The sequence below is a fragment of the Ammospiza caudacuta genome, chromosome 1 (genome assembly GCF_027887145.1).
Source record: "Ammospiza caudacuta isolate bAmmCau1 chromosome 1, bAmmCau1.pri, whole genome shotgun sequence".
Classification (NCBI taxonomy): Eukaryota; Metazoa; Chordata; class Aves; order Passeriformes; family Passerellidae; genus Ammospiza; species Ammospiza caudacuta.
In genome coordinates, this window is record NC_080593.1 from 105,541,823 (window position 1) to 105,563,563 (window position 21,741).

General features: G+C 38.0%; 1 protein-coding gene across 1 annotated transcript in view; it reads left to right on the forward strand.

Annotated features, from left to right (window-relative positions):
• DLGAP1 (DLG associated protein 1) overlaps positions 1 to 21,741 on the forward strand; it is a 136,473-nt gene that overhangs the window by 5,309 nt on the left and 109,423 nt on the right. Inside the window, exon 2 of the mRNA XM_058803335.1 lies at positions 9,359 to 9,573. Coding sequence (XP_058659318.1) covers positions 9,359 to 9,573 — 215 coding nt within the window. The remainder of the gene's footprint in view (positions 1 to 9,358; positions 9,574 to 21,741) is intronic.

Below are 21,741 nucleotides of genomic sequence, written 5' to 3' on the forward strand. Positions count from 1 at the left end.
GAACTACAAAGTATATGAGGTATAAGTTTCAAGGGGTTTTTTAATAGATTAGGCACAAAACAGCTTATTTACAATTTGTATATTACTAACAGATAACTCCATTAAACTGGCATCTTGGTTGTTTAGCCTACCAAAGGCAAACCCACCCAAGATGTGATTGCTATACTGAGAGAAATATGTTGGAGAGTATTTCAATGTACTCATCTTCCTCATCTTTGCAGTCCTTCAATTTAGCTAAAAAACAAAACAAAAACAACAAAAGAAAACAACCAAAATTGTTAGCTGTGTTGGTGATCATGATCCTGCCACTTATTTCACCTTAACAACCGGTGTTTTCTTATTTGCTTAATTGAAAGCTGTGCTGACCTTTGGTGTCTTGAATCATGGGGGCCTCCTAAGTACAAAGAGAGGTCTTCAACAGCAATTTCAGCTGCAACTTTATCTGCCAATGTTCTGTAATTTTCTGTCCTTTTGTTTTATTGCCATCCTGTAACTTTTAAGTATTGAATGTACTGGCACTGACCTTACTTTTTCCAGATTAACTTGAATTACTGTCAGTTCATTCTGTTAGCATCCTTCCTTTCTAACAGTACATCCATTAATGAACACAATTCTGGCAACTGGAACCTGTTGCTGGCATACCATTTATAGGATTTAGCAACCTACTTAGGTGACACTACATTGCATATACTGTTAGGTCAGAAATGTTCACTAAAATTATGGCTGCACATAACAGCTGGCATTTGGTATCTATTTCAGTTCCTTCATGGATAAGGTTTGCTTCAATCATGAATCTGATTCCTTCCTGTAGCCTTAAATATTTGGAGTATTCCAATCTTAGTCTTTTCAGTAATTTCACTGTAAAAAAAAACCCCAAGAATAAAACAAGAAATCTTCAAGACAAGTCAAGTCCAGCAAAGAGGATCATTTCAATCTGCCTCTGAGTTTGAAACCTTAACTTTTATTGAGGAAACACATGAAAAATGTGGGGAAGAAAACACTGGGCAATGATACATTTTCCTCAGTCAGTGCAAAGTAATAAAGAGTATTTCCCTTCATCCAGTTATTGGGTTGGGGTTTTGTGCTTGTTTCAAGAATGGAATTCACAGGATAGATCTTGAGTGAGGAAATACTACAGTGCCAGAATAGTGGTTTGAGCTGGGTTATCTGGCCAAGTTTTTGTTCTGCTTTACAAATGCTCTGCACAGGTGAGCTTCTATCACTAGTGAATTAAGCAATGAGAACAATCAATCTTTTGTGTGTGTTTGTCCTTTTATCCTCTTACCCTGAAACTGTGCAATGAACTGTCTTCTTTGGGCTTCTGATACATATGTATTTCTCTCACCAAAGACTAAACAATGTGTCAAACAGTTGGATAAGGCATTGTGACAGTTCTGAAGGGCCGCGGCTTCCAAATAGTCTCTGAATTGTGTCCAGGAGTCTTTTATGCAAATAAGTTTGTGTCTAATTTTGCTTTGCTGACATAACCCCAGCCTGCTAACCAGTTTGTCAAGAAATCTTTGAGGTTTCCTGGTCTCTAGCAATTCAGTTTCCAGCAGATGAGAGTCAGGACTATGACCTTGATTTCATACCCTATGGGACACTACTGTAGAGCACAGGTCACCATTTGGTGACCATTTGGAGTTGCTTAGAAGACACACTATGATGTTCTGGTACCAGGACAGTTTCCTTACAGCCAAATCAAAGCTTATTTCACAGGTATATAGCATTGCTGTAATCTTGAAGAAATCATTGTAAAAGTGTCAGTGAAGTGTCCGCTGGCCACTAAAATGTGACAGAAGCCAAGAGCCAGCAGGAGATGGCAGTTTAAGGGCATCACTTAGAGCTGCTGCCTGTGAGAGCACATTAGCAAAGCACCAGAGATTACTGAGTTACAGTCAGCCAAAAGAAACAGCATAAGGGCTGCTTCTCAAAATGCTCTCCCCAACACATCTGTTTTCTTCCAAGGATACGGATTCAGCTACATGTTCTCCACCCACTAGCCAGTTTCCTGCTGTCTGCTTGATGGCAGGCTTGTGCCTATGTGCAGTGAAAGAAGGGTAAAATGGCATCTCATCTAACAGTATTGCTTTGGATGCCGACCAGTCACTGTGTGCAGCTGCTGAAGTGACTCACCACAAAAGGAGATACAAAGAAGAAATGAACATTTCTCTGCTGCTGGTCATTGAAAGTGTCCTTTCAAGGATTAATATTTGCGTTAGCAGTCGTTCTGTCTCCTTAATTGGCCAAAAAAGCATATATCATCATAACCAATGGCACTGAATGCTTCAAGGGTACCGCGAAAGATGAGAACGAATGTCTGCCCTCTGCCACTGGAGGATATCATCCATGAGTATCACTGAAGCAGCTCTAGTTTGAGGTCCTGGCCAAGGTCCTGCTCTGTGACCTTCAGTGATGTTCACCTCGGCTAATGGACGTGCTGGTTGCTATTTGACTTCGTTTCTGCAGAAGGTGTTTATGGGTGGCAAACATGCGAGGCAGTGGATGGAATCATTGTATCTTCATGGTTGGTTGGACTTTTACACATAAAGCAGAAGGAGAAATATTTGTCTGGAATCAAGACATGGTAATTTCATTTAGAAGACACTCATTCCTCATCATGGAAGAGAATGTGAATCAGATTGACGAGCCAACGGTCCAGACCCCTTTTGGTGAATGGGCATCATAAACTTGAAGAATTTTGTCTATTGGCTGACTCTCTCAGGATTCATACTGGTTTAGAAGACTTTCCAAACTACTGTTTTGTCAAAGAAGATTTCAGTTCTTCACCCTGTTTGTTCAGGTTTGATGCAAGGGGTGGGCACAGGATAGAGGAAGTAATGCTCTGTCTTGGACAGGTCTTTGTTCTGGTGTTAATTCCTTTCTTGTAAAAAAATGGAGATAAGTCAGCTAAATTAAACTAATTTATTAGTAGAACATGATTGCTCCAACAGTACAAGCTAAAGCAAATGTTGCTGCAGATACTGAGCATATTAAATTTATCCTAAATAAAGGAAACCCTCCTAACTGCCTTTTTGAAAATACTTAAGGCTCATTAAACATATATTTTTCTTTCTGCTTTCTAAGGCTTCCTTTTTTTTTTCCATACTTCAGTGATTCTTAACATATGCACACTGATAGAAAGAAATGTTACTCATCCTTATTGGTGTGATTAATTCAATATTCATGACTGCTGGGAATAGGCTCAGTAAGTGGAAGATGGCAATTGAAACTTCCTTTACAGCATGCAGAAGAGGCATAATAATGGCTAAGGAGACCAAATTGCATGGATTTGAAAAATCTGCACTGAGCAGTCATTAGGCATTGTTCTTCAGTTGTGTGATTTCATTTCATTAAGTATTTGCATACTAATAGAAAGCTAAAGTTACAAGTCTACTGCTGTGAGTGATGGTTAGCCACTCCTTCCAGTCCTTTTGTTTACTTCTATAGTCATCCACATTGCTTTGGCAAAGCACAGGGAGAAGCTTTAATGATTTCAGCTGCAATAAACCAAAGCAAACTAGAGATCAATAATGAACTTAATTTGCTATAGAGACAGTCTGTTTGCTATTTCATCCAGCAAGGTAAGTTAATAACTATTGGCGGGGGGGAGGAGATTTAAAAATTTTAAAAATAAAGGAAATTAGATATTCTAATTTAATTGGTTAGAAACTGGATTTTTAAAAAATGTTTTCTTACCCTTGCAATGACAATATGGGCTTATTTCACATATTATTACATGTGAGCTTATCAAGTGAATATTTGAAAACTGTGAGGCCAGTATACCTGTTTGTTTTGTTTCTTTATTAGGGGTCCTAGGCTATTTATTAAAAAATCCAGTTCCTTTATATCAAAAAATGCATTAAAGGAAGTGACAAGTCAGTACAACCTGGCTAATGACAAAGTGTGAACACCTGCACAGCAGCATAAATTTAGTTAAAGATTGGAACAGGTAATCAATACACTAAATGATGCTAAATCCAGGTAAGATGTTGGCCAGTAGCAGTACTTCATCGTTACAGTCTGCTCTGTTTACAAAAGAATATATCAGCCATTGAATCAAAGGAAAGAAATTGCTGTCAGGCTTAGTGTTCATACATGTAGCAATTTATTGCCAGGGGTTTGCTGAAGTTTTAAGTTTCAGTAAGCTGCATGGGCTCAGAGGCCTTTGCTGAATATTTTCTATCTCTATACAATTAGTAATGCTGTTCTGTTTCACTATGCCTTTTTTATAAGTGATGTACATTCTTGATTTCTAGGCTTGTACATGAGCTAAGATTTGTACATTTGATTTGATTGATTTCATGAGCTAAGCTTGTATATTTCTAAGATTTGTACATGAGCTTAAAAATTTAGAGAATGAAATGTTTCCAGGATCATTATTACTTTGATAGTGTGAATAATAATAGTTCAATTTTAATAAAAACAATGTTCATTGTTAGATCTGAATTTAGCTCTTTCCCCTTTTTCATAAGAGTTAAAACAACCATGCAAGTGATTTTCTCTCTTGATATTCTGATACTGGAAAAATTGTATTGCCAAGGTAATTGGATAATATGATTTTCTTAAAAGCATGAAACAGCTTTATCTCAAGTATGTCAATCTTAATCCCATTAATCCTCTAAGGCAGAAGATACAGTGCATTTGCACTTGTGTGACCTTGCAAGGCATAATATTGGTCATTCAAATAAAGTCAGAGCCTGTGGGAACATTTGTGCAGACCCCCTGCCTTGAAAAAAATAAGAGAGCTGGAGATTCACATAGACATTTCTCCCAGCATTTTTTCCAGATCAATAGAAGAAATTACAGTGCAGGATGTGTAGTACCATATGTGTAGAAACAGAATGTATGAAATAATCTGATTGATTTTATTCTTGCAGTTTGCATTTTGGAGAGGGCTTTATGTTGTACTTTTTTTCTCATAATATGAAACACTTTGTTGCGACAGTGAGCTGCACTGTCTGCATGAGCTGTTGCAGCCACATCTGTTGCAGCCAATGCTTTTTAGGGACCAAAAAAGCACTCTGAAAATCAGGTCACTTCTTTTAGTAGGTATTGCTTGAGGTATTTGACTACAGGCACAGCAGTACTAAAATGTTGACATTATTTTATCTGCCTGAAATGAAAGAAAATGCTGAGCTTTAAGGGTTGCTTGTCCTACTCAAGTAAGACACAGACAGACACCCTTTCATAAAAAGTATTGCAATTGTTAATAGCTGAGACAGAACTTCTAAAATGTTTCTTTACCCTACAAATGCTCTTTATCAGTTATATGATGCCTAAACCAAATTTCAAAATCAGGGTTTCTTGCTCTTGTGAATGTAATATAAGAAATAAGAAAAAAGAATATAAAGGGGAGCTGGACCCAAATTTTCATCTACAAAATCAATTATATACTGAAATTTTACTCTAAACAAACAAGCAATAAAAAGAGTAAAAACAATATTTAGAAAAAAAACAAACTTGACTTAAATACCTGCAAAAAAACCCCCACGGTCAAACTTCAACTAAAATAGCTTTTTAATAAAATTTCCATTACATTCTTGTATTGCAGCTTTGTCTAGGCAGGCAAGATAGTTTGTACAAACACTCTGTATTCCTCAGTGAGTACTGTGAAATTAGAAGCATATCTGGGTTGATATTTTAGTCTGTTCTCTGAATCTGGACGGCTTTTTAACCACAGCCATCCTTTTCTCTTTGGTACATACAGGGTTTACCCTTGAACCCATAATATGGAAATGGAAGTTGGGTCACTTTTGTGTTATTTCCTTTGGTATTGCAAGTGCAGGTGACTTCCAATACCCAAACCAGCCAGTGGGTTTGTGGGCACTCACTGAGACTGCTTTGTCCTGATCTCTGTGTCATCAGCTCAGCTTTCTTTCTCTGCAGCTAGTGTTTTATAAAAAGTGGAAAAGCTCCTAAAAACATTGCTGTTGTTTTTCAGTGATTGCTCCCCTCACTGACAGGAGCAGAACTCAAACTGAGAACCTCCAATCACATCATACAAATTGAGGGACTAGAGCAATGCACTCGGACCTCATCATGGTACACAGTGTTTGCATGTGTAAATAGAAAGTTTTGGGGTAAATCCATTGCAACCAGCATTCAAAACTTGGCCTATTGCATCTGAATAATTTTGAGAAGCTTTGGGATAAAAGGTCTTGTACTTATACATGGGGTTATTGATAACAGAACTCAATAATTCCAAAGTAAGAGTTTCCACGTACCTGTATCTCCTCACTTGTATTGCACCTATGAACTATGGCATTAAATTTAATAGTGGATCTATTATTTTAGTAAAACTACAAGTGTTCAGCTTACCTGAATTATGGGTGCTGTATGAACATTGCAACTTTATCTCCCCTTAGTTTTTCTCCATTGAAGGCACCAACCTTAACAATACACTAACATAGTTTGTTTAATGCATTAAAGAATAATTTACAGACTTATCTCAATGAGAAAAAGCAAAGATCTTCAATTAAAGCAAAATTAATAAAATAATTAACAAATCAAAGTTCATATCCTCTGAGAATTCACAGATTCTCTACAAACTCTGACTTTGATATCTAGTAGCTACCTAAAAACTGATTGGGAATACACCAATAGGGGTTTTAAACTGCTGACTGAAGTCTGAGCATGGCATCAAAAAATGTCAGCAGAGCTTGATTTTACTAAACTTGTCCTAAATTCTTTTTTGCGTGAGTGATTTGAAAAGTCAAGGTTTTACACTGGCAAGCAGAAGCTGTAGATTCCAAAATGTGGGGGAGAAGTGGTATGAATATAGATTGTATACTCACTGTGCAATGATGGAACTAGGAACTCTTCTAGGCCTGGAACTAATGCAAGAGTAAGACCTGAAAAAAAATGTTATACTCTGTCTGTCATAAGTGGCTAAGGGAGGAATGTAAATACTCTGTACTCTTCTATATCAAAAATCAAAATTGCTACTGAGTGTTACCTTCATTTTGAACGCATCAGCTGTCCAGACATGTTGTCTAGGCATAAACTTAGAAGCTGCAGAATGGAAATATTTCTTCTTCTTTTTATTTTTTTTTAATGTGGGAAAATATTAGAGCTGTTCATTCAATCCTGTTCTTCCAGTAGATTTCATTAGTACTTGGTACTCTTAGTCTTAGTTAAAGCTTTACCCTTTCCCAGAAGAATATTTCAAGTGTTGTTATGAGTATTTTTTCTGTAATATTCTATAGATGCACAACTCTGCATATCATCATTCAGTAAGAAAACTAGACTTAGAACTATATTCCTGCCCAAAGGAACTTAGATTCTTGTAGCCCACAAAAATAAATTTTAAAATAAGCCAAAAACCACACACATAGAGAGCAAAAAATTGCCAAACCCACAATAGCAAACTTTGCATGCTGATGGAAGATAAGAATTGTACGGCCATTTACTGAAGGATATTTAAAGACAACACGGAAATTTACTTTTAAAAGGCACAAGGATAGAATTAGTTAAATAAAACATGGAGCATTTTCGAACAACTAAATCCTGAAAAGGAAGAGTGGGTCTTAAGAAAGAATATTGATAATGGTGCAATCTAGAGTAGATCTGCAGGGTTAAATCTTCAGTCTTTTAAGGAAAATACTGAACATCTAAGTGAATTTCATGGCTGGACTTGACCAAGAGAGAATGGGGATAGGAGAACACAAAAGGAAAGAAGGACTGTTTGAGCCTGGCAGCTTAAGGAAGGCCCTAAATCATTATGTCAGAAGCAGGAAAAGAAAAATCAGTGAAGGAAGAAGGTTGGCGTGGTCTTGGGTTTTGAAATCATCAGGAAACAAATCAAAGACATAGGCTATGAAGAGTTTAATTAATAAAATAATATAATTAATTATAACTAGTAATAAGCCTATATGTGCTTAGGACCATTAAATAACTTTGTTCCTTTATATAGCACAGTGGCTTAAGGGTTGTAGTTTATAGCATTATAGATTGATAAAAGGCCATAAAAAGGCCATAAAAATTTATTTGCATTAACAGTAACATTTGAAAGGCCTTACAGCCTCTGGACTTACACTTATGTTTGTAGTGGGAATCAACAGCAAAGCTGTTAGCAAGTGTTCCAATGTTTTAGTTTTGGTTGTCTAAACAAACTGGCATGTACATGCCCTAGCTGAAATCTGCAGTGGGATTCACAAGATCCTCAGGTGAAGGTAAATGCTGATGAAAAACAAACTTCTCATAGAAAAGATTATTCTGGCAGGTGAGAGTATTTGTAAGTTGCAAGACAAATTTAGTAACCCAGATTCATGCCTCCTTATTTAATGTGGCTTGTAAGGTTTTCTGAGCATTATAGCTATGGCTGTTTTATAGAGTTGATTCACTGAGAAGAATCAGAGAAGCAGAAAACTAAAAATTCACAATAGCTTGTATTTAACACAATATTTGTTTAACTAAAAACCCTTTTGAAGATTCACCTTTAGATAAAAATGATGTTTCTGCAAAGCAGCTTCAAAGACCCTGCTCTGCTGCATGTTGTTTCTGCAGTTACAGGAAAGAGGAGGATGCTGGTTCATGTGGTCAGAAGCCCCAGGAGCAAAGGAAAGGAGACAATGGGAGGGCAAGAGCACTCTGCTCTTGGACTGTCCTTTGTTATGTCTTAAAATCTCATGAATGCACATTCCCACTGCTCCAGATTTCCAATACAAAGAAGGGAAAGCACTGACTTCAGATCAAGAGAAATAATGCACATCATTAAGAAAAAGAAAAAGAAAGGAATAAAGGGTTGTAGGACTCAGACAGAATTCAAAAGGAGACTCACTGCAAGCTGCGGGTGTGTGGTTGCCCTAATTAAGCTATAAAAGCAATACTAGTAAAATTTCACACTTGCAAACCTACTTTTGTGGTAATTAGTGCATAGCTCCACTAATTTGAAATATATCTTGAGCCAAAATCATCCTGATGAGTGTTCCTGTGTACATTCTGTCAGAAAAGATTGTCATGTATGGATTTGTATTTCAGCTTTTGTGCCTCCCCAAAGACATTCAATATGTTGAGCTGAACTAAAAATACTTTAATCTGGGTTATAAAGACTTTGAATGAAAATAGCTGAAAACACTCAAGATTTTACCAGTCCAGTATTAAACCTAACCAAGCCTTCTATGTCAGCATGTTTGCTTGAAGCTTCCCAGATAAGGAATGGAAAATAGCAGAGAACTCTGGAGGTTCTTGTGCCTCTGCAGGGTGAGAAGTGGGCCTCCATTGCAACAGCAACTCATGGTCAAATGAGATAAGAAAAGGCCTTTGGCCATCAGAGTTTTTGTTATGGCTCTGTTGTGGCTTACCAATGACATCAGGGAGGAGTGTGCTAACAAGAGAATTGTGTTCCTCATTTCAGGTTCCTCAAGATGAATGGAGTGGCTACACTCCACGAGGAAAAGATGACGAGATTCCCTGCCGCCGGATGCGCAGCGGCAGTTACATCAAAGCCATGGGCGACGATGACAGCGGAGACTCGGACACAAGCCCCAAGCCATCTCCAAAGATTGCTGCACGGAGAGAGAGTTATCTCAAGGCCACCCAGCCATCCCTTACCGAGCTCACCACCCTCAAGTAAGTCCAGGTTCTGCTCTATCACCTACAGCTCTCCATTAAGACATACATTTTCTATGTTTGCTTCTTCTCTTTACATTTTCTGTGTTTCCTGTTTGTTTCTTCTCTTATTTCTAACTACCAGTTCAGGAACGTATTTGAACCAGTGCGTTCCATCATGCTTATTTTTGCATGTTTTTTTTCCTTAACAAGAGTAAATCTGAGAGTGTATTTCAATGTTATTCTGAAAAGGAACCAGCGCTATGAATTTGCAAAGTATTTTAAGCTGTTAGTGTTAAGTGAGCATCCAAGTATGTACAGTAGGTGCATTCTTTGAATGCTTTGTTAAAGTACAGCTTGGGTCTGCAAAAGCTTTGTGTAACTGTGTATTTATATATACTCAACATTTGAAATTAGACCTTAGATAGTCTTTGCAACTCCAAAGAGAACCTGACATTTAATTAAAAAGAGCAAGGACTATCTGAAAGTAGACAAACCCATGTTTTCCACTCAGAATTGCACTGTATTTTGTAGAGAACCAAAATCGGATTTTTAAAATTGTTTGTGAAAACTTTAGCCAAAAGGAATAATGAGTTTTTGGAGATTTTTAAATGTCACTATTTATTTTTCCTTTATTTGGGCCTTTTAAAAAAGTCACCCAAATTGTCAGGAAAATTGCACAAAAGGACAATTTTGTATTACCATTTTATTTTAATTGATTCTAAAATAGAAAGGTCCCTTAAAGCAAGAAAATTAATTATATCCATAAAAGAAAACAGTGTGAATTTAAAATCAACAATTGTTTCTGTCTTTTTTAAAATTCTTAGCTATAATAGTGAATCATAGTTCACTGGACCAAAAATAACCCAATCTTAGTATAACTTGCCTAAGGCTGTGGGTTTAAAATGGGGGGGAAAAATAAAAGGATCTCTATCTCTTCTAGTATCCATGATCAGTGACAAAAGACTCCTTCTGCATTTCCCTGATTAATTTCTTCTCCTTCCTTGTCCTCCTTTACCCCATTTTTTTCCAGAGACCTTATCTGAGAAGCAGATTTTAGAGAAAACTGTTTGATCCTTGTTAAGAATGTCATGCTTTGACATCAGTGATGAATAGGCCAGCAGAAAAAAGCAAGCTTACTGCAGCTCCCCATAGCAGCCTGCCTGAATTTGTCTCAAGGGAAGCCTGGGATTGCTTCTTCTCTGTCTTTCTATTAGTGACCAAAGGAGAAAGCAATCTCATTTTCTGCAGGGATTTTCATAATCTAGCTGGTTTTGCTCAAGGGATCCAGTGATTCCTTTCATCATCCAGAGGACTTTACCGCATCCCTTCCTGAGCCAAAACTCCTCCTGTGAAATCAGTTCCTGCAACCTCTGCAAGGTGAACATGAATGTTATTTACCACCACAAACTCCAGCCAGCCATGTTCATGCATGGACACACTTTCAGGCACAGAGCTTATTCTTTTTGAGTTTTTAGAAGCATGCTTTCCAGAGTTCCATAGTATATGTGAAGCTCAATGCATCACATTAAGTATATTTGCTCTTGGTCATTTCTGTTCTCTGTAGATACAAGATTTGCAAAAAAAAAGATAGATTTAGGAAAAATCGGAAGTCCTGCATGTCACTGTTCACCCATGGGAGATGTCAGACCAGAGGCGCCAGGCAGCAGAAGCTTTTAGCTTTCAAGTCATTGTAATTCAGCAAAATCGTTGTATAAATACTTAATTTCCCATGTTTTTTAATTGCTTCCTATTTGGGAAAGCTTTTAGGAATGTGCCAAATTTTAAGCTGCTCTCTGTAAAATTCACATAAGTTTAGGAGCTGTGCAGGAATATGACGTAAATCATGGAGTAGAGGAAGGAAGGGAAAATGGTAAATGGCAGTAAAACAAAAAGGAGGAGAAAGTATGAAATAACTTTTCTTTTTCAATGGCTTTTCAGCATAAATTGGGCTGAAATAGAATTCTTTCTTTTAATCTATGCTGATATTTTAAAGAAATATATCTTCCTGAGAAACCTTTCACTTTCAGAGACAATTTGTATAATACATAATTATGCAGAGCTTTCATTGCTTTCTGCTGAACATGATAATTTCTGGGGGTTTTATGAGAAACAGCTGAGTGCTTGCTCTGGGAATTGAAGTCTTCTGTTAAGCTAGGTCTTTGTTTGCAGACGTCTTCATACTTTCTTAATAGTGTGACTTGACCTTCACAATGACATTAGTTTTTCATCCCATGGCTACCCTGATTACCCCGAGAGTTGTGTCAGAATTTGCAGGTGTGTTAGACAGAGACTAAACTAGGGCCCCTAACTCACTGAATATAGGTCATCAAGCAATTGTGTGATGTGTGATAACAAGTTATTTCCTTGGCTTGCTGTTGACTTGAGTTCAATTTGCACCTGAATAAGAGCTTTGTGGAAATGAGCCAAAGCCTGCTCTAGGCAGCAGGCAGCCTTTTACTGTCACTAGTGGACCTTCTAGTTGACCTCAAAGGGTATTATTAACACCCTAAAGCTGAGTGGTATTTCACTCCTTTAATTATGGGTTTTTTCTGTCCATGAAGAACAAAGCACACTGTGAAATCAGTGTCCCTACAGCAGTAATTGTCAGGGATCTCCCTGATGCATTTCTTTCTGCTACTCCCTTTCTCAGTTTGCTGTATTCAGTCTCTAGTTGGCTGCACTTTCATCTCTGGCAGAGCAAACAACTTAAAAACATGTTCCCTTTTGCTTTCCCTGTTCTTTCTGAAGTGATTTTTTCATCTTTTGGGACTTTTCCTCTCTGACTCCTTTAAGTCTAATATTGGTCTCACAACCCACGCTGTTCCTCCCACCTACCTACCTACCATTGCTCATGCGCCTACTCTTCTAAGAAAGCATTTTCATTATTACCAGTGTTGCTTTTTATATAAGGAATAACCTTTGAACAGCACAACTGTGTCATATCTCCTTTACATAATACAAATTTATTTTCCTGGTTTTGCTGAGGATTTTTCCCTGCCATACTGTACAATCTCCCTCCTACCATTTTCCTCCATTGCCATGGTTTCCGTGTGGTTACAGCACATGTGTCAAATGCTGTGGTACCATTCTGGATAAAGCACAGCTTGCTGTGATTTTGAAATACACACCTCCGCTGCTGCATTCTCATTATCCTATCAGGAAGAAAGCTGATTTTTTTTTCTCTGTCTTTGCTGACAGTATGCTCTTGGTGTTTTAAGATTTCACAGTCTAGATAAACTGATTCAGCTGGAAGAAAAGGTGGTATTTTCTTGCCATTCCTAACAAGTGGCAAAAGTTTATCTTTCACTTGTAGGCAGATTGAAAATGGACTGGTTAGCAAACTTCCAAAGAAGGTGCAGGTGGCAGATAACTGACAATTCTCTTACAGCTGAGCTTGATTCAGGACATAATCCCTCACTACTTATATGTACCTTGCTTATGTTTAGCATGTTTTTTTGTTGGGATAAAAAGTACACAATTACATTGCTGTCTTTATGCCAACCTGTCACCTCCAGCTTCCAGTAACTCTTAAATCCATTGGGCAACTGTAACCAAGTTTGCTAGAGAGACTGAAATCCGAAAGATATGAAGTTCCAGAAAGCTTTATCAAGATCTGTAGCTGGATAAGGCAAAGAAGGACCTGCAGCCATCACTTGTGTTCTTTTGAAGGGCTATGGGCAAGGTAGCTGGTGGATCAGCCCAAGGAATAATATGGCAGCATTTTCCCAGCCTAAAAAAATTAGGAATGTGAAAGGGACTGCAAAACTCTGTTGAGGACAAGAGAGCTGAGAGATGGATCCTGTCACCACAGATTTTCTACTTCATTTTCCCCCCTTCCTCTTCTCCACTGCAGGCATACTCACTGCTTAGAACACAGATTCAAATTATGCTTCTTAACTCATTATTGCTGCTATTGTGGGGACTCCATCCATTTGAATCTTTTATTTGAGGGTTTTGTTTGTTTGTTTGTTTGGAGGGGGGTTTTGTAACATATTTACCAAACTTAACAGTAATTTATTTGTAGACATGGATTTTGGGTTAAATACCGTTGCAGAATTTTTCTTTTGAACTCATATTTGATCACATAAATTTTTTTCTGAGACAAGTTGTACTCTGTGATCACTAGTGAATTGAAAATTTTAATGATCTTGATATTTTGTAGATGCATTTGTAGAACTTATGTAAAAAGGATAGAAGGAAGAACAGAAATGAGGTTTTTTTTCTTAGCAAATCTATATTTTCAAGGCATTTTACTAGGCATGTGATGTTTTTCAAGTCAGCTGTGATTAAGAGAAACTTATGAACACCAAAACCCCTTTTTAATGCACACTAAGTTTCACTACTGATGATGAACAGAGTATGTGAGCATACAATCATCAGACTCTTCTCCTTTTTATCCCATGGTAAAGAATTTTTCTATATAAAATCCATCATAGCTGCATCTGTTCCTAGAATTTACTTCACAGATTACTTAAAATACAATTCTTACCTTTAAAGTTTATCAGAGACATTCCAAAAAAATCTCAAAATAGGGGCATGTTATTTGTTTACACCTACATTTTTATTTTTATGTGTTAATACAGATAGTGTAAGTACTTTCTACTTGTATGTTTATGGGTGGGAATCTGGAGACAAAATTGTTTTGAAAACCAAATCACAATGAATTATCAAACTCAATTAAGTGGTATAATCTGTTAGCAAGCTTAGTAGCAGTGACAAGAGCAAGGAGAGAGATCTGATTTATACATCCTGAACTCAAACTTTCACATCACCTCCTTGAGAATTGATCAAGTGAGTTCCTGCAGGACAAACCACCAAGCTGGAATCCACCTGCATTACTAACCAAATCTTGACAGAGTTGCAGCACCAGCTCTGCTAGGATGACTTAGAAGGAAAATCAAACAACTCCATTGTTACTTAGTATAAGGCATACTTCAAGACAGGAAATCCCCTGGTCCTCCTAAAAGTGATCATTGGGAAGTGTCTGCACTGAGGGAAATTACAAGGGATGCATGGATAATTTTAGCCTGAAACAGTGCCCAGGCTGTTCTGTCATTTGAGCTGATGTCCTTACACTACACTTCACCATACGGCACATCATAAATCCCTTGGTATGAAAACCGTCCCAGCCCTGGGAAGGAGTGCCTATTTACTTTGAGGTGTTTGTATAATACTATAATATACTCCAGAATATCCAGGGGGGGAGAAAGTGTCATAAAATCAAAAGCACACTTACTTTTTCTTTTTCTTTTTTTTTCTTTTTCTTTTTCTTTTTCTTTTTCTTTTTCTTTTTCTTTTTCTTTTTCTTTTTCTTTTTCTTTTTCTTTTTCTTTTTCTTTTTCTCTTTTTCTTTTTCTTTTTCTTCTTTTGTTTTTCTTTTTCTTTTTTTTTTTCTTTTCCTTTTTTTTTAACATAAGGTGATGTCCTCATTCTGCTAAAGTGATCTGATCCAGATCTCAGGCAGGGGGAAGGGAGAGGTGGTGCAATACCACATTTTCATTATGGTGAATATTTTTAGACACATGCAGGGAAGCTTGTTAATTTTCTTTCTTGCTGAGTGACTTCCAATTAGGGAACAATGACTTTGCTAATTAGTACAAAAGGAATAAGTCTGATTAATCTTTTACTAGTGTTTTACAGTATGTTTTCAGTACAGTTGGTGTAATTGTTTCATGTTGCAGTCTCTTTCATTTTTATCAAACCTGTAGCTAGTAAAGGAATTGTTTCCATGTTCCTTGAGGCATGTTTTGTTTCTTTTTCTTGAATAGGGATTTTCTTTTAATTTTGCATTAAAGAGACAGAAGCATCTCCATGTGCTTTGGACATGCAGCCTAAGGAACATAAGTATTCTGGAAGTATTACTGGCCTAGGTAGTAACTTTCCCAGCACACATTCACTGATGCGTGATTGTGGATTATATTAATTTGATAATATTATTCACTGATGCATGATTATTGATTACTGATGTTATTAACTTTTTATTCATACTATTGCAATCCCTTCTCCCTCCAACTAGGCAGAAGCTGTTGGACATATTGCTCACTTCAAGCTTGTGTGTCAAGTATGATTAAGTTCAGTGAATAATTTATAAATCAGAAAAAAAATTTTAAAGGCAAGACAATGAAAAATATATTTATTTTGAGGCAGTAGGTGGACATACTTCAGGAGCCAATGGTTTTCTTATGGCAGCTGACATCTGTTTTGTGTATAGGATATTTAAGGAGGAGAGGATATTGATTTATTGGAGGAACTTGGAGCTTGGAGCTTTTAATGAACAGTTGGTAGTGATGGATTTATAAAACACATTCAGTCAGTTATGGGCATGAGAGATATCTTGTGCTCCATGGCAGCTTGCCTTCAGGATTTTGTGTCCCCTATACACAGAGGTATGGATGCCTTTACATGCCTACATTTCACTGCCCAGGACATGCGTAGGATGAACACTCTTCCTTCTCTACTTCTGTGGTGATCCCCACCAGTTTATCTTGCAATGAAACAGATTCCCTAGATATCACAGTCTCACTGGGAGCAGTCATTGCTTATCACATCGTAAAGCCTAACTTTCTATTAGTCCACACCTAGCTACATACAATCTGTTAGGTCAGTATTACCATAGTTGCATAAATAATGTTTCTTGTTTCTCTGAGATGAGAAGTGAAAATTTTGTTGTAATCTGTGGTGTATTCTATTGTTATTGTCCCACTTGTACTTTTATCTTTACTTGCTGAAATTTGAGGCAATCATACTGGTACAATAAACTTGCAAAAGAGTATCCATAGAATCATAGAATGGTTTGGGTTAGATGGGACTTTAAAGATCATCTATTTCCAACCCCCCCATACCATGTACAGGGACACCTTTCACTAGACCAGGCTGCTCAAGGCCCTGTTCAACCAGGCCTTAAACACTTCCAGGAATGTGGCTTCCACAACCTCTTCCCATGTCTCACCACAGGCACAGTTAAGAATTTCTTCCTAATATCCAATCTCATCTCTAAACTTGCTTTTCTTTTTTCAATTTGATGCCATTCCCCTTTGTCCTACCACTACATGCTCTGGTAAAAAGTCCCTCTCCAGCTCTCTTGTAGGCCCCTTTAGGTACTGAAAGGCTGCAATAAGGTCGCCCCAGAGCACTCTCTTCTCCAGGCATAAACATTCGCTAAAAAAAGGAAGAGCCTATAATTTTCTAGCCAAAATGTGATTTTTTGGCAATATTATAGAAAAAAATTTGGAAGTCAGTAATCTGTTAAAGAAAAGCAGCAACCTCATTTAGATGATTGTCTTGCAGACATGAAAATCCTTGTCCTGTGTGTAGTCATCTGTTTCAGTTTTACACAGGATTTAGCTTTATATGGAACATAGCCACAGATGAAAGTTAGGAATTCCAACATCCTAGCTTCACAATTAAATCCTAGAAACATTTATGCATTTTACAGCAAATGGTGTTGATGAATGCAAAGTAACACTGTTGTCTCTTAAGAAGCAAAGCCTATCATTGCACTTTATATATCAAATGGGCACTTCTAGGGCTTGTGTTAAGAAAAACAATTATAATTAGTGAACCAAAATGTGTTTTTCAGCCATCTCTTTCGGTGTATAGTCTTTACAGAGCCAACATGCATGTTTGTCTGCAAATGTGTTTGGTCTTCTTTATTTTTAGCCCTACTTCTTCCCACATACTTAAAATTCTACCTCAGAAAGGGAGTTAATAATGTCCAGTGGAGGCAGGGAAAAAAAAAAGACTGTGTATGCCAAGGCTTACACAGCCTATATGTTATGAACATTTTCCTAGCAATAATGATAGTTAAGCGTGGGAGTTGATTGCCAAAAGAAATCACTTCACTGGGCATTTTCAAGAAAAGGGTAAAAAATGTCTGTCAGAACAAATTTAGGTATTGCTGATCCTGCTTTAGGGTGGAAGGAGGGACCAAATGACCTCTTGAAGACCCCTCCAGACCTATCTTTTTTGATTCTCTGTCTGTATGTCTCAGGCTGTTGAATATACCCGCTGTCACTGTTCTTACTTCTTTTCCTTAACTTATTTTTTCAATGTAAAAATAAAACTCTCATCAGAACCAAATTATTCCTGAAGGCCTGCTGCTGAAAAGCAAATATAGCTATCCCACCCACAGCAGGGCTGTGCAATTCTTTCATGTTCTTTAAATGTTATTTCATTGCTAGCGTTTTGAAATCATGTTCCCACCGCTGCCAGCCATACCATGCTTGACCCTTGGTATGTGATCTTGTACTCTCTGCTTTAGTTTGCTGAGGGGAGCTCGGCTGATGTATTGAACCTGCCATGCAGAAAATGCACAGGCATAAAAAGAGATGTGCTTTTGCAAACAAAAAAATCAGTCTGGAGTCCTTAATGTTCTACATAGCAAGACAAGCAAACAGGCAACAATAATTAAGTTAATTATTCATAATAATTTTCTATTCTGATCAGCCAGAAGTGCAATCATTTTTCACTGTGAAATGGTGGAGCTCTTTCAGATTAAAAATAGAAAAAGTTAAAATAGTGTTGCTTTAGTTTTAATGTGAAAGTACAAGACAGTGTTTTTGCTGACATGCTTTGGGACCTTCTGCTAATCTGCATCATATTAGGGTGAGAGAAAGAGAGATTAAGATGAAAACTTGTTCTGCTCTTACAGATAAAAGATACTATTGCCAATTAAGTCATGTTGATACCCAGTAATTTGTTTCTTTGATTTTCCTGTGCTTGCATTGCTATTAAGATAGAGCAACTTTTAGCTTAATTTAGTCATTCTCTGCTGGCTTGGGTGCAGGGAAGAGTGGAAGCATGGGGCAGCAAAGAAAGTGTATGGCCCCTGTAATAGGTGCAGCATCAAATACCACTCTTCTCCCTGTGACATATGTGAATGAAAGTTCATCTGAAGAGACCTGACTTTTTAAAATCTCCTCTCCTCCTAAAGAAGGTATAAATCTTTTTAGAAGTGTGGAAATGAGAGAAAATCCTTAAAGGCTTTTTTACATTGTGCTGGCTTTCTTACTCATTGTACACCACAAGGGCAGAGAACCACCATACAATCCCTGTTTAATTTGCTGGTGTGGGAAAAAAAATTGTTGAAAGCACCTTTGAAGGAGCTGCTGAGTCCTTGTGAGAGATTTCTGTGGTTCCATCTGCAGCTGAGCTGCACAGCAATTTCCCATTCCCCTCCAGAAGAGCTGTATACCAAGCAGCCTGCACCCCAGCTGCCCAGCAGCTTCGCCTCCAGCAAGCCCAGAGCCTGCAGAAAGCACTAACTGGTTTTGTCATCCCCAAATGCCAGCAGCCACATCCACAGCACCCAAATCCCCCTCTTTCTTCAAGTGGTTTTGGGCTGGCAGACATATTTGAGCTGTGTCTGTGCAGCTCTGCACTGTGACAGTGATGTATCGTGCTGAAGGCAATCTCAGGAAATTTCAGGACTAGTATGTAAATTTTTCTTGTGTTACATGTGACAATTGCAATAGCAAATCTGTGCTAAGCCTTTATTACTCCATGCTTGAAAGGAAACCTTGAGAAGCTACTTTTGGGAGGTAGTCCTCCTTCAGTTAGCCCTAAAAATGCTCACAGTTATTTATTACTTTAAAAGAAATAACTTGGTTTTGAACTTTGCATAAATCTCAAAACTAAGTATAAGTACATAATGCAGAAGACTTGGAAGCACTCTGGGTGAAATGCTGTCTATGTCATCAACTGAGTTGTAGCTTCATCACATAATAGTTATGTTTGTAGAAGTGATAAATTTATATTGATAAAAGACAAGATTTTAAGGGAAGACAGTTTCTATTTTGAATAGGTATTTTCTTCTCTATTCTAGTGGGTGTAACCAACATGTCATTAAACCATCTTCATGAAGTTGAAATCAAAAAATGTTAGAAATCTGAGAAATGCTGGCAATGCCTTGTCAATAAGGTCCAATCTAAATCTCTAGCCAAGGATTCCAGCCTTGTGCAGGATCTGTTGGACTCATGACAGCCATGTGGCTGCAGGAGCTGTGAGACAACAGGGCTTTGGCAGAGATGTGTTGCTGAGACTTGTTTGAAATTCTGGTGAGTCAGGCTGTTCCACTGCAGTTGTTCAGTCACTTGCTGTTGGGTAGGATGTCATTTCTGGCAGAGGTAACTCTCTGCCTATTGCTTCCTGTTCTCCACCACTTCCCTGCCCCCTACAAAAAGATCATTTGACTTAGGGCACAAATTAATTGTTGTTTACTGGTGATGAACAAGTTTTAATTGAGAGGGAGTGGATGATGCTTTATTCATAAATAAGATGTTAGACTGGCTGGAATGAATGTCAGCACTCTGTCACTATTTCTATTGTCCCTTTTCTTTTCTCTCTCTATTTTTTTTTTTTAGTAAGTGATTCCTTAATATTCTTATAAACCTCAGTACTCAGCTAAGTGTCCTTTCTCCATTAAAAGAGACAACATTTGCATGAAGAATAGCACAATAACAGTCACTGTCCCTTCACTCAGTGAACTAATGTACTATCAACTATTTCTATATTTCCACCTCCCCACTGCTTATTTTATTTCCTTTTATTATAAGTTTCACACTTTGAAAATAAACAGTACATAGCAGCTTCTTCTGCTTTCATTTATTATAACCCTGATCCTTACACATCTTTCTGCTAGAATTTCATCAGTGGTCATTTCATTATTTTTTTTTCATTAGTGCAATTAACATAATTCTTATCAGTCTTTCACAGTTCTTATCCAGTCCTTTCTAGTCTTGACTAGAGCCAGTCTGTTGTTAGCACTCCTGGATCCCTCTCTTTGCATCCCTTCTCCCTGGGGAGGTGTGCAGCTTGGGTTGAAAACAGCTCTGTCTTCCTTCAGTTTTGGTGCTCCATTGCTGCCACCATACACATGATGGGCAGCTGCACTCAGTCACGCTTCAAGCTGTCTGTCCAGGTTTAGAGCAAATTTGGGGAAGAATCCCCCAAAGGATCTCCGGTGGGAAAAGCAGATCCAATCGGCCCCTCCCCACAACTGGTACGGGAGGAAAAAATACCTCCTTGGAGAAAGGTGGAAAAAACTGTTTATTAAACAATAAAACCAAAACAATATCAAACAGTGAGACCCCTTGCCGCTCTAAAAGAGATGGCAAACTGAGAAAACCCTGGGTTGCAGCTCAGCTCACTCAGTCTCTGATCAGTCCCAGTGCAGGAATTGTCGCAGGCCAGGCCTGGCCCGGTAGGCCACAGCTGCAGCTGCCGGTGCTCTCCTGGGTGTTCAGTCCAGAGCAGGTTTCAAGGGGTCCAAAGAAAAAGGAAAAAACACAGTCCAGGGAACTTCTTTGCCTCAGCTAGCTAAACTAACTAAAAAGCAAAGAAGAGCTCTGTCCCGCTGTCTGTCCGCAGACAACAACAGTCCAGGAGCAGGAATGTGGAGGAGGAGTGCAGTGTCTGAAAACAAACTGCACGCTTCTTCTCTCCCCCCATTCACTCTCTGGAACACTCTTAAAGGTACAAAACTTATTATTCAACATAAACAGAATGAGACGATTGGGGATAAAAGCATCATATAGTCAGCCCAGAACACTGTCTTTGGAGTGATTTCCTCAGCAACTGGGTTTGCTCCCTGCTCCATTTCTCCAGCCGGAAGTGGCTGCAGTGGCTCAGGATCCCAGCAGCTGAGGTGCCCTTGTCGCTGGCCAGCAGTCAGGTGGTGCTTGCACACTGATCCCTGTGCAAACACACGTGAGCGCCGAGGAGCCTTTATCCTATCATCTCTAATTGTTCCTTCTCCAGAGAAGCTAATCAGATTCCTTATATCTCTGTGATGATGTGGTATCTGTCTGAGTGCTTTGCCTCTGGCACAATATGGACAAACCCTCATTTGCTACTGAAATTGCCTGTTATGACTATATTTCTTCCCCTATTCTCGGAATTAGTATGTCCATATAATGGTAGTTTGTTATTTAATGTAACTAGTTTCCCCAAGGGCAACAGCCCAAAGAATAATAAAATAATCCATTTGAAGTTCATGCAAACAATGAATCACCTGAACAGCTGTCTCTTTAAAAACAGGGCTGTAGTTTGATGCTGATGTTGTAGAGATTCTTCTTCTTTTGAATATGTTCCCAGATTATGTATTTTATTTTATGTAAGTAAACCAGGTACAAAATAGAGAATAGTAAATAATACATAGAGGAAGATTCTTTACTTTTAAGGAGTATG